The 13,156-nt window shown below is 41.5% G+C and overlaps 1 protein-coding gene across 1 annotated transcript; it reads left to right on the top strand.

The window, feature by feature from the left end:
* The first annotated feature begins 9,826 nt into the window (after positions 1 to 9,826).
* LOC116703186 (uncharacterized) lies at positions 9,827 to 11,714 on the top strand. The gene is made up of 3 exons (XM_032537822.1): positions 9,827 to 10,150; positions 10,322 to 10,638; positions 10,815 to 11,714. Coding segments are annotated over exons 1-3 (675 nt in total). The 5' UTR covers positions 9,827 to 10,148; the 3' UTR covers positions 11,171 to 11,714.
* The last annotated feature ends 1,442 nt before the right edge of the window (positions 11,715 to 13,156 follow it).

Here is a 13,156-nt window from a genome sequence, read left to right as displayed (position 1 = left end):
CACCAATCAGAGGCATCACTGTGGGATTGTGGGATTTTTCAGGATTATGGGTAATGAAGTACTTATCCAAGACATTGCGAATAAAAGACATTGGGGCATTTTGGGCATCTAAATGAGCATATACAATCGCTTAGTCTTGTGGTAGCTGGTTTTAACTCTACCATCGACAGTTATCAATTCATGGCTTATACTCCAATTGTCAATGGAGAAATTTCATTGTATTTTTACTTCCGGAACACGCTGTGGGTGGGACTGTTGAGCTCTTTTTTTGCAGAGGTACCGGGGCTCCACTCAGTGCACTTGGCACCGTCCATGACGATTGTGATTGGATTAAAGAAATGCCAATAAACCAGAGCACGTTTTTCTCCCATTCAGGAATAATGTTTGGACTAGCAATGGAAGGTCTGGCAATGTGAGACTAGTGTCAAACTAACTAGTTTTAACGTATTGTTTAGTGTGGACTTTACACCCTAACTTAAGAGAGAACTTACACACAGCTGGTGCAACGGGCTGCAGAGCTCAGTCAGGATTCTTCTAGATATTAAAGAGTATTGGAGTCATTGTTGGAGAGCAGCTTGTCAAATATTCCAACTTTTAGCTTGATCCATAGAGAGGAAAGTGTAAGAAACTCAACCAATGACATTGATAACAATATTAAGAAAAATATGAGTATCCTTTGCTTCTCCATTGCAACTCTAAACATGTTATTATGTCCCCATGGTTTGAACAAAGTCTGAATGACCTCCAAGTTTGGATCTTCATCGTCTGTGGCTGTCAGGAAAGATCCGGAACTCAAAACATTGACAAGAGTTGATTGCCCAGATCGGAGTAAAAGTGTCTTTGACGTGTACTTCAGGGTTGTGGAGTACAAACTAATGGCAAGGTTCCCAGCATTTCTGGCTTGTGTCTCCTTAAAATGAAGTAATGTCCATGTGTGTCACAACATCACATCTCAGTCATTTTCCCTTTGATTTGTTAAAATTATCAGCTGTTTCACAAGAAAGAAATTAGATAAGTCAGAAAAATGTGTATTGTCCACAGAAATATTCAATGAGGCTCAACCCACATCGCGCTCTCTCTCTCTCCGCTCCCCTCCCCCCAAGCTCAGGTTACTGTGGCAGGAAGGAATGTATGAATGGAAGGCCTTCTATGCACGTGTCTGCATGCACGCCTGCACACATGCACATACGCCCACACACACACACACACACACACACAGTTCATTCACAAATGTCTGGCAGAGCTTGTCACCTGACCTTGTCCAAACAGAGGAAACCCAGAAAGATAGTGCTATTGACCCGGTACGGAAATGCTTTAAAAAGCTGCTGCACTTATCAATACAACACAGTACAGATATGAAGCATTTTCACTAGTGACCCTGTGGTGGATTAAGCTAAGAGAAGGACAACATTCTTTTAAAATTAGAAACGGATTCAAATGGTTTAGCAAATTCCATTTTATTACTCCAGAAGCAGAAGAAGTCCCAGATCTCTTCATGACAAAATTAATCCAAACTAAAATGGCACTTGCTTTCAGCTTTAAGTTTTAATGTAATGCTACAAAGAATTTGTTTTTTTAATTGGTCAGAGCATTTAAAGAAGACATTGAAAGCTTTTACCAGTATTTGCATGATCGAGGAAACCATCCAAGCTGTGTATAGTAAGGATCAGATGCTTTTGACCTCAACTGAGGAGGTAATTGGGCCGGGAAGGAGCCCTTTGAGGAACTCAAGAATTCAACTAGCACGCCCTATATGGTAGAGGCAGAGCTGGAGGCTGATGGTAGATTATCAGCCTCCAGCTCTGCCTCTACCATTTAGGGTTAGTTAGTTAGCCCACATCACTTCCCTGGTGGAAGTCACAAAGGTTGTTAAAGTGCCCATATTATGAAATTTGGGGTGTTATTTTGTGTCTGTGGTGATTCACTGTCTACTGCCTTCAGTCTCCAGGTGAGCTACGTCACTAGCCAAGAAGAGGTGGCTAACCGTAGCACATGCTAGTGCTAGCATGCTAGCTCATACTCAAAGGCAAAACAGTGCTACAACAAACACCAGTTGACCATAATCTCCAAAAGAACTACTTACATGTCCATGTTCTGCAGGTATTCCACAAGTGTCCCTCATCTAGAAGTCTCCCAGCTAATCCTGCCTTGGACTAACCAAAGTTGGAGGAAGAGTTATCAAGCTGATGTGATCTTACCTAACTACTGCATATGTGTGACTCCCAACAAAGATAATACAGAAGTGAGATCAGATGTCTCACTCTGTAGCTAAAACAGAGACCTAAACACAGGGGGAAAACTGGATCTGCAGCAATGGGCAGTGCAACTAAAATATGGTGTTTTTGGAAAATTAAACCATGTAAACCTATTCTGGTACAACCTCAAAATACAATTAAAGCTGCAAGCAGCGTTGGACGGGCCCTTGCTAATCTGCGCGTGTTGGGGTTACTGGTGGAAGCTGTTCCTCGCGACATGCATTTGTGCGTCACTCAGACACTGAAAATTGTCCCCAATGAAAAGGGAACTCCCTGCTGAGTGTAATGATACCTCACACAAGACTCTACCTAATACAGTTCATTATCTGTGAAAGGGGGCATTGCCTAATCATAGGGGGGCGGGTCAAACAACCACCAACGAAAAGGGAACTCTCTGCTGAGTTCATTGATACGGATAAGGCTCTACCTTAAACAGGTCACCAGTTATGAAAAGGAGCGTAGCTAAAGCATAGGGGGTGGGCCAAACATCACCAACAAAGAAGAAAGTCACTGCTGAGTTCAACGACACCTTACACAAGACTCTATTTTAAATGGTTCAAATGTTATGAACGGGGCTCAGTCTGAGTGAGTGGACGTGTTTAAATGAAAGTGGGTGGCTCAGTATCACATGTAGACCACACATAAGTTTCACGTAAATTGGATGATGTTTGTCATACAAGGCTGATATCCTGTTGCCAGTTGGTGGCGCTATCTCCAAAAGTCCATATTGGCCTGTAGCTGTCCTCAGGCCTGGACTCTTGGTGATTGTGGGAAATTTCAAGCAGATATGACAACGTACACTGTAGTTACAGCCACTTTCTCCTTCATCGCTAAACACTCAAAATGGCCGCCATGCCACGCCCACACCGTTTTTCTTTTAATAACTTTCATTGTTAACGTCTTTAGATGACACATGCTGAATTTGAAGTCCATCTGATGAACTCTCTAGGAGGAGTTTGTTAAAGTATAGCGCCTTGACTTTTAGGCTTACTTCCTGTTGCCACTAGGGGGCGCTATGATTCACCATGAATCTATTATATTCAATCTCACGCCCTCTCCCTCTTCCCCTGTAGTTTTTGGTCTCCCCTGGCTCTCCCTCCAAAACCCTAATGTTGACTGGGCGCGGGGAAAGATCAGGTACTGGAGTACACAATATCACGCAACTGTGAGCTCGAGCTCGCGGTGTAACCGCTCAGTCTGACATCCCTCCTGTCCCTCCTGATTTGACTCTCGTTCCCTCCAAGTACCATGACCTAGCCTTAGTTTTCAGTAAGGATCAGGCCATGTGTTAAGGGTGTCTATGGTGATGACGGTGTCTTATCGGTCTGCCATCCCCCTCTCCCAAGGATGAGTGCCAGGCCGGCATGAGCGGCAACAAGGCAGGAGATCAGACAACAGGATGTAGCCGGTCTGGCAACTGGTGAAGAGGCGAACACCGTTGGAAGTGGAGGTCTTCATACTGCTAGCTTGAAGAAAAATAGGGAGATGAAAAGCGGTTTATATACAGTATCTGCGGATGTAGTTGAGGCCCGTGCGGGACACAAGGGCGGGAAAGAAAATCTTCACGACTGAGCATGCGCAAAGGGATAGACCCAGTAACGTAAGCCTTAGAGGGCAAAGCCTACACAAAATAGAAATAATAGTTTAAAACGCCACAAAAAAACAAGAAAATTGTGTCCCTTTAGAAAGACTGCCAGTAAGAGCGTGCCTCTATTCTGCGGAGGAAATTCTCCGCCTCTTGAAAGCAGGTGTAAACCAGCCGCAAGTGGGTTTCCTTGTAAATGCCTCCTTGGAAAATGGCAGCAGTAATCCAAGCAAGACAAAGATAGGCCAAGCTGAAAAGATTTTTGCCACAAGGATCAAACTTTTTCAGTGAAGTGAACACAAAATCATTACAGATTAAGTAACCATGGAATTTTACATGTTACAATGTTACTGGAAGAAATCAAAGATGACATTGAATCTCCAAATCAGTGTACACATTCCATTCCAGCATTTCTTAAACTCCTTGTTACAATACAAATATTGGCCCGAAGATCATTTTAAACAGTCATAGCATCAGCAGTGGGAATATCACAGTCTGCATTCAGCCGTGTCATAGCACAAGTACCGCTTTGCTACAGCGCAATTTACGGTATAGTGGGTGGAGAAAGGCGCTGATTACCTTATTATGTTTGGTAAATACGACATAAACTAAGTATCACAGCATGTGTTTTCTGCGGGTTGGCCATGCCACTGATAATGCTACATTTGCAAATGTACGGAGATCTGGCCCATAGAGTCTGTCTAAATGTGTCAACGCGTGCGTCTGTGTCCAGGAGCGTTGTGTGCACAAGCAGGTATCAGGGCATAACGTATTTTTCATGTTTGGACACTGGGACAATTTGGTCTTCATGCACTTTGTAGTTTGTTCACATTACTTTCTGTCAGCAATGACCACTCAAGTGTGAAAATATAAAATTAAAGGCCAGCAGCAGATGACTTTAATGTCATCATGGATTTAAAAAAAGAAAGAAAGGAGATTTGAGTTTGTTGATTCAGTGATTTAGCTTAAGATAATCATTTGTCGACACCTGTTAATGTTAGGCTATCGTTGACCAAGCGTTAAAATACACTGATGCCAGGCAACATCACATGTGACTTTGGACTGTAATGTAGAGTAGTTGATCCTATCATTAAAACAAGTCCACCTTACACCACAGCATTTTCTATCACACAAGCAGACTCGCTGCGGTGGTTGGGGTCCAGCTGGCCGTGAGTTTTGTTTTGTTTGTTATTTTTCTGCCCTGTCCTGTTTTTTTTTTTCCCTCTCTCCTGTCTGAAGCCAGCTGACTACACACACCTGCCTACCATCGGTAATCATCAGCTCTCCCTACCACACCTGCCCGTCATCATCATCAATCACAGTATATCTACCCCGACTCTTCATCCACTCTTCACCTGATTGTTGTTCCAGCCGTACTGGTGAACTTTGTCAGACAACCTCGCTAAAAAATATTCCTTGTGTTTTCCCTTTGTGTCTCATGTACCTTCTGTGTTCTCCGTGCAGTTTCACTCTGCTCCGGTCAGCTGGCTTCAGACCCCGGTCCTCCTCCCATGGCATCCCATCTTCACCATCATCCCTCTCAGCTCCTCGCGTCCATGTCTCCTCCTCAGCTCACGCTCTCGGTCCCTCCTAATTCCATCTCCTGTGTCTCCATCCTAGTTTCCGAGTTCCTGCTTGTCTCTCGTCCCGAGCCTTTGCCTACCCTCCGGTCCTCCGCCTCCCTGCTCCTGGTGTCCGCCTCCCCACTTCCACTCCCAACCACCATTTTCCTAAATAAATACCTTTTCTCTGTAAGCCGTGCATTTAAGTCAGTCCTTGTGAACTGTAACACTCTCTGGCTGCTAGTTTAATGTTAGATAATATAATCATAACTCAGATGTTTCAGAGGATAGATGAGGTGGAGGGTGAGCTGCTTCAGAACTGAGGGTGAGACAGGGAAAAGCAGCAGCATGTTACAGTTGGGAAATGAGCTGTATGAAGAGCCAGGGGATTTGAAACGTTCATTTGTGATGAACTTTTGTTTATTTTTATGATGTGTAAAGTTTTGTTCAATTTTGATTGTGTAATGCTTTCATTTCAGAGAGCAGATGAGGTGGAGAGGTTTCAAGACGGGGAAGCAGCTCAGAGTTGTAGGTATGTGCTCTGTGTAAAGGGTCAGGTAAATTCAATTATGTCTCATGTCAGAAACAGGCTAGCACATTATCATATTTCATAGGAGAGACCTGAGGGGACCAACGCAAGTGGCGATGTGCAATGCAAGCAGGAAGCTGAACCCAACCATGATATCCCAAAGCGCATTGATGTGCAGCAGCTCACCAACAAAACGCTGTGGTTCCAAGAAAAGTGGTTTTGTGAATTTCCTTGGCTCCACTACAGTTCAGGAGTCAATGGAATCCTATGTTTTTTTTTCTGTGCTCAAGCATTTGGGCATTAAAAACCCAATTTGACCAAGAATGCAGATCCAACGTTTGTCAAAACTGGTTTCCGAAACTATAAAAGGGCAACTCAAAAATGTGTACAAAGAAATGCACACAAAGTAGCTGTCACTACCCACTGCCAAAAAACAGAACAGTAGATGTCCACTTATATTTGGCCAAAGCTGCACAGCAACAGACATCAAGTGTGTCTTATGAAAATTGTGGGGTCTGTAGATCTCTTGACACGCCAGAGAGCTGAGGAGGGTAACTTAAACCAGTTACTGAAAGTAAGATCTGAAGATGACCCTGGCAAAAAACGTGATTACACATCCCCCAAAATCCAGAATGAAATTTTAAATCTATTTGAAAACAGCATAATTAGGGAAATTATTTGCTCAATTTACATGCTGCCTCTCCTCCAATACTCAATTATTATTAAAGGAAACAGGACTTTGAAGGAACTGAACAGGAAGCCATATGTGTAGACCACGATTTGTTCCCCCACGTGGTCTTCTTAGGGTTTTACCAAGTCTCAAGCACAACTGGGGAAAACCTAGCAAAAGTTAACACAGATGTGTTCTTGCGCCCACTGGGTCAATCTGGTCCCCCTTGCCGCTTGTACAGATCATCACGGACATCTTGTCTGTACAAGTTGGGAGAAAAGTACAAAAGAAAATTTGTGAAAATTGCAACATTGAACATTGCAACGCTGCAGGTTGCTCAACACCCCTGATGCAGAACATCAGGGGTATAATACAGTGTTGGATGTGTAAAATAAATCTAGCCTACCTAAGGTATGTGTGCTGGGTAGTGTGCCTATGTTCCCACAGCCCTATGTTCCCACATTTCTAAGAATTATTTTTTTTACTCAAAATTAGGCCCTATGTTCCCACAGCCCTATGTTCCCACATTTATAAGATTTTTTTCAAAAAATAGGCCCTATATTCCCACAGCCCTATGTTCCCACATTTCCAAGATTTTTTTCAAAATTAGGCCCTATATTCCCACATTTCCTTTTTCATAAATTTGTATCAGATTTAATACCTCTTTCTCCCAATATGGAGAAACCCTAATTTTAAGAACAATCTTAGAAATGTGGGACCACTGGCAGAGATGGGAAGTAACGAAGTACAAATACTTCGTTACTGTACTCAAGTAGATTTTTCTGATATTTTTACTTTACTTTACTACTTATTTTTGTGGCGACTTTTTACTTCTACTCCTTACATTTTTACACAAATATCGGTACTTTCTACTCCTTACATTTTACAAAATTGGCTCGTTACTTTAGTTTTTAATCATTTCAATGGAGTTACCGTTATTATTTTTCGCGTCATCAATACCAAATTCAATCTAATTGGACGGGAATCTACGTTGCATTTGACGCACCACTACAAGATGAATCGACGGATTCGGCGGCATTCATTCGCGGTAAATCATTGCAGCTTGATGGCGGTGGCGTTAGCATTGTAGTATGGACGACGAGATGATTGAAAATGAACACAACGGAGATCCCAGAGATTCGGCAGAAAAGCAGCAAGACATTCCTGATCACCCTTGGCCTTATCTGAAAGAGATGTTTGACATAGTAGGCATCAAGAATGACTCCTGGCGAATGTGCTGCAAATTGTGCCAACCAAAACACCATGAACTGCTGGCTTTCAAGAATTCACCATCGAATTTGAAAAAGCATATAGAGGTAAATGCATATTTTTGTTATCAAAAGCTATTTGTGGTTTGTTGTCTTTATTAAGTGTACGTTAATGGTCAGTTAATTTGTTCTCCTGCTACTATCATGACCATGCCTTGTGCTCTAGCATTTTGCTAGCAGTAACTCAAGTGCGTTAGCTAGGTTAGCAAGCGTTCACTTTATTTGAAATTCTATACCAGCTGGCTGATACAATATCTAACTGTGTAGCTTTATGTTACAAACTAATTCAGTAATTTTGTTTAGTGTAAGTGCTGTAGTAACGTTCAACGGCGTAATATAACCTACGTTAAAAAGCAACTCCAATTGACAAAACTCTGATTTAAGCTAGCTGCTTCTTTGCGACCTTATTTTTAGCCTTTTACTCTCCAGAAACATGTCGACCTGTTCAAAATGACTCTAACATTTTTACACAACTAGAATGCCGAGACAAGAACGTTGAGGGATGAAGAAGAAGCCCCGGTTAAACACAATAAAACAAGCCTTATCACTTTTACAAACCACCATGTTTGATTGTGGCTAGCTGTACCAAGAGGCGAGGAAAATAAAAAATTACTTGTTTTTCGATTATGGCTGTTATTGTCCCTTCGTGTAGCTGTCTGTTTTCGAGACCACTTAAGTTAACGTTACTCGGTCTTGTCTCAAATCGACTTTATTTTGGGCTAATGATAACGTTAACGTCTCAAACCTCCCAGACGTAAGTTAGAGGACTCATGTTTTTATTTCAAGACTTTACTTTTCTTTCAAACTGTGTGTGAGCTGGTTAAGGGATGTGGGGAGCACAAGTTAAGAAACGTTACATTTGTATCTTATGACCCTTGCTTGCACTCCACAGATCAGTCAGTCAGTCCCTAGAATCAAGGATGACATCAATCCAAAGTTTGTCTTTGCTAGTCATAAATAATTTGCAGATTCACACAAAAGAAAAAAACAGTAATAGCTGTCAAACAGTTGATATAACAGTGCTTTACCCATTCAGAGGTAGAGGCTACATGTACAGTGTATTGACATGTTAAGAAATAATTATGGGCTATGTATGGCTATGCTGTGATATTTTGCTAGTTGAAATTATACCAAGATATAGGTTTTAGGCCATGTGCCTAATGTTTCACATTTCATAGTAAGTTACATCAGACAGTCTTGGCTACATCACTGAACAACAACAAGGATGCATGTCAACTATATGGAGAGATACAGAAAGCTCACTTCAGCTGTTCAGAAAAGAAAGTCAACCCCGGATGCAGGCCCATCACCCAAACAACCAAAGTTATGGGAAGCCAAGAGAGTGTCACAGGTCAGTGTGGATAAAGGAATCATTGACTTCGTCATTCAAGGGCTACACCCACTCAGTGTAGTTGAGCAGCAAGGATTCAGAGACCTTCTGCTTCTCCTCCAGCCCAATCTAACAATTATGTCTCGTGGCACTCTTAAAAACAAAGTGGAGAAAGCAACACAAGAAATGAAAAATAATCTGAAATTGGCCCTGAAAAAAGTTGAGGTTATCGCAACCACCACAGATTGCTGGACCACACACCGACGAGGTTTTATAGGTGTCACTGCGCATTGGCTAGATAGTGCAACTCTGCAGAGGCGCTGTGCTGCCCTAGCGTGTAAACAGCTAAAAGGGTCGCATACTTTTTCTGCCCTTGCTAGTGCTCTCAACGATATACACGTGGAGTACAACATCCGAGAAAAGATTGTTTGCACAACAACTGACAATGGTTCAAATTTCATAAAGGCCTTTAGAGTCTATGGTGAGCTGGATGAAAATAACAATCCAGATACTGCACTTCAGGGTGCGAGGGAAAGTACGGGAGGAGAGAGTGATGAAGAGGAGGGGGGAGATATCACAGGTGCGAGTTTGGAAGCCGGGGCAAATTGGATGAAGATAATGCTTGGAATACCAGCTGCCAAAGCACCAACGTTGTGCATGCCACCTTCTCAACCTGATCTCCACTGCTGATGCCTTGAAAGCAAATGGAAATCCAGTGTACAAGCGGCTGTCTCGTTCAGCATTCTCCAAGTGTTCAAGTCTGTGGAGCAAAAGCTCAAGATCTACCACAGCTGCTGAAATCATAGAAGATAACTGCAAACTTCAGCTCCTGAGGCCAAATGAGACACGGTGGAACTCCCTTTTCTTTGCCGTGGAGAGGATTGTGAGAATCCTAAAGGAACAAGGAGAAGGAGCAATCACAGCTGTCTGCAGTGCGCTAAAGATACCTATGTATGTACTTACCATTTTATTTTGTAGATTTATTGACTGCAATATGAGGTAGCTTTATATTTAGATAATGTCTTGCAGTTAAGGATGGGTTTAAAATTTCTTATTGAATACTTTGATTCCCACTATGAATGAAATTCTATATTCATTAATTGTTTTTGTTTTTATTGTCAGGTTCACTCCTGTTGAGCTTGCGTTTCTGGCAGAGTATACCAAGACTATGAGCCCAATTGCAAAGGCGCTTGATGTTCTCCAGGGAGAGGCCAATGTACAGATGGGATGGTTGGTACCTACAATAACACTACTCCAGGCGAAGCTCCAGCACCTCTGCATTTCCTCCAAGTCCTGTCGGCCTTTGATTGAAGCACTTCTAGCAGGGCTTGAAAAACGTTTTGGACAGATGCTTACAGATACAGAGCTAATTGCCGCTGCCATTCTCGTCCCCAAATTCAAGACCTGCTGGACAAGTGATGAATGTATCCTAAAACTGGGTATGTCTTGCAATGTTTACTTTACACTTATAATAGTTTATAGTCCAGCATTTGAAGTATCCCTAACGTAGTGCAAACAAAAAGGCAATATTTATGTAATCATTATATTTTTTGTTCAAAATAATGTTATAAACCATCTTAAGTGTTGACATCTAATTGGTTTTTGTGTTCCATAGGCCTTGACTACATCAAAAGTCACCTGAAGGAACAAGTTGTGGTGAATGAAGGTGATGCGTCCCATTCTTCGGAGGAGGAGGACTTTTTTTCAGCAATCAAGCACTCTAGTTCCCAAGAAAATACCAAACAGCTGGAGACCTACCTGGGGTGTCCAGGTGATACAATGGATGTACTGAAGTCTTTCCCAGCAGTATGCCACCTGTCATTGAGGCTTAACACGGCACTACCTGCTTCCGCTGCCTGCGAGAGACTGTTCAGCACTGCAGGCCTGATTTTTACACCAAAAAGGGCCCGTGTTGATGCCATAAACTTTGAAAACCAGCTTCTTTTGAAGCTAAACAGAGATTTCTGGTAGTTTTGGATTCTTTCTCTATATCATGCACACACATTGATACCCATGTGTGTACACACACACAAACACACACACACACACACACACACACACACATGCTAAAAAAAGGTTCTGTTTGTTATGTTGCCTTAGAAGTTAGTTTTGAAGGGTCTTGGATGTTCATCCTACATCAAGCACACACAGACTTTGAGCTATTCTGTACATTTGATCACTTGCAGTCTCTCTCTCCATGTCCGAGATTTTTCTTTAACATTGAGCTCCTGCTCTCAATGGGAAAGACTTTTCCCCAGTGTAACAGAGTTTTTGTTTAGTTTGATGAAGGTGGTTGGCCAGCTATTTTATAGAGAAAAGTGTGTAATTTGTGTGCAAATATACAGTATCTAAAAACACGTTTTAAAAATCCACTGTCCTACACACAATTAAGTTATGACACTTTAAGCATTACAGAAGGTCTGAATACCCTTGTTGCTCCCAAGTTCTTGAAGGGATTCAGGACAAATCCATGTACTGCTACAGATTTGTGGGCATACATCACTTGCCATTTGACTTTTCCTGGATGTCAATTGTCTATTTGCATATTAATAAAAAAAAGTAATGCAATGCACATTGAATTTGTAATTTCTCCAACTTTTACAGCACTTGTAAAAATAGACATTACCCTTTATTAGCACTCTATTTTCAAAGCTTTACTAGCTGTCAGTTCATTTCTAATACGCTGCTGCCATCCGTTAGTTGCAACTCTAAAAGTATGGGGAACTTAGTTAATGTCTGTTTAGTAATTCATATTTTATCCTTTATTTTCTTTTCCCAGAAGCCATGTTTGAGCATGCACACATACATGCAGAGTCCAAATGTTAAGGGGAAGATTAAAAAAGAGAGACTGGGTCTGTGAATTCTCACAGAATCACAATTGAATTCATATCTTGCTAATGAGTCAGAATCTTATTAACCTGGAGTCCCAGTCTCTGTCACAATAATCATATATATGATGTTTAGGCCTTTTGGCAGACATCCATTTAAATGTAGGCAACACACACATCAAAAGCATAAAAAGTGGTTTCTTACTTTTACTTTTATTCTTAAGTAAATTTCAAGCCCATCTTTGTTACTTTTACTTGAGTAAAGAAGTTTAATCAGTACTTCCACTTTTACCAGAGTATTTTTTAACACAAGTATCTGTACTTCTACTTAAGTACGGAAAGTGAGTACTTTTGGCACCTCTGACCACTGGGCTGTGAGAACAAGGGGCTGACCCCTTGTGCTGCACAGACAATTAGCACCAGGAATGTAAATTATATTTTAATTTGTTAATTAACTAAGCCTTGTTGTTCAAGCAGGAAAGATAATTAAAGTAATGATCTTTTGCTGCTGTCTATTTGCAATTGATATTACAAAATTACAATTCAACCAGCAGTTTGAAAAAACATCTTGCATTTTCCATTGCAACCGCCTGGGGTTTGGTGGATGTGTCTCTGAAAATGTCCTTTGCAACAAGTGACATATTTTACATTTTCATGTTAGTTTGGTATAAAAGTGTAACAGTGGAAATTGAGTCTCACATTATTTAAATTGTACTCACACACAAAACATTAATGGTGTACATTTTTACAGGACAGCTGATGACCTCAAAGGGGAGGGAGAGATGACATACAGCAAAGGGCTGCAGGTCAGAGTTAAACCCGGGCCTGCTGCGTCGAGGAGTAAACCTCTATGTATGGGCGCCTGCTCTACCAACAAAGCTGTCTGGGCGCCCAATGGTGAACATTTTTGTCTCTATAAATTGATAACTCTAGGCGATTGGCCCCAAGATAGAAAGACATCTTTTTTTATTTTTTCAGCTTAAAGGGCCCATTTAGGCTCATTTTCAGGTTCATAATTATATTTGGAGGTTGTACAAGAATAAGTTTACATGGTTTCATTTTTTGTTAAAAACAACATATTTTTATTTTGCTGCAAATCCTGTTTTCACCCTGTGTGTTTGGGTCTCTG

This window comes from Etheostoma spectabile, chromosome 15 (genome assembly GCF_008692095.1).
Source record: "Etheostoma spectabile isolate EspeVRDwgs_2016 chromosome 15, UIUC_Espe_1.0, whole genome shotgun sequence".
NCBI lineage: Eukaryota > Metazoa > Chordata > Actinopteri > Perciformes > Percidae > Etheostoma > Etheostoma spectabile.
Note: the sequence above shows the minus strand (reverse complement) of the source record. Positions and strands in the feature narration are given on the sequence as shown.

Coding starts and splice junctions, on each gene's coding strand:
- LOC116703186 (XM_032537822.1), top strand. Junction 10,639..10,814: donor TGAATGTATCCTAAAACTGG/GTATGTCTTGCA, acceptor TGTGTTCCATAG/GCCTTGACTACATCAAAAGT.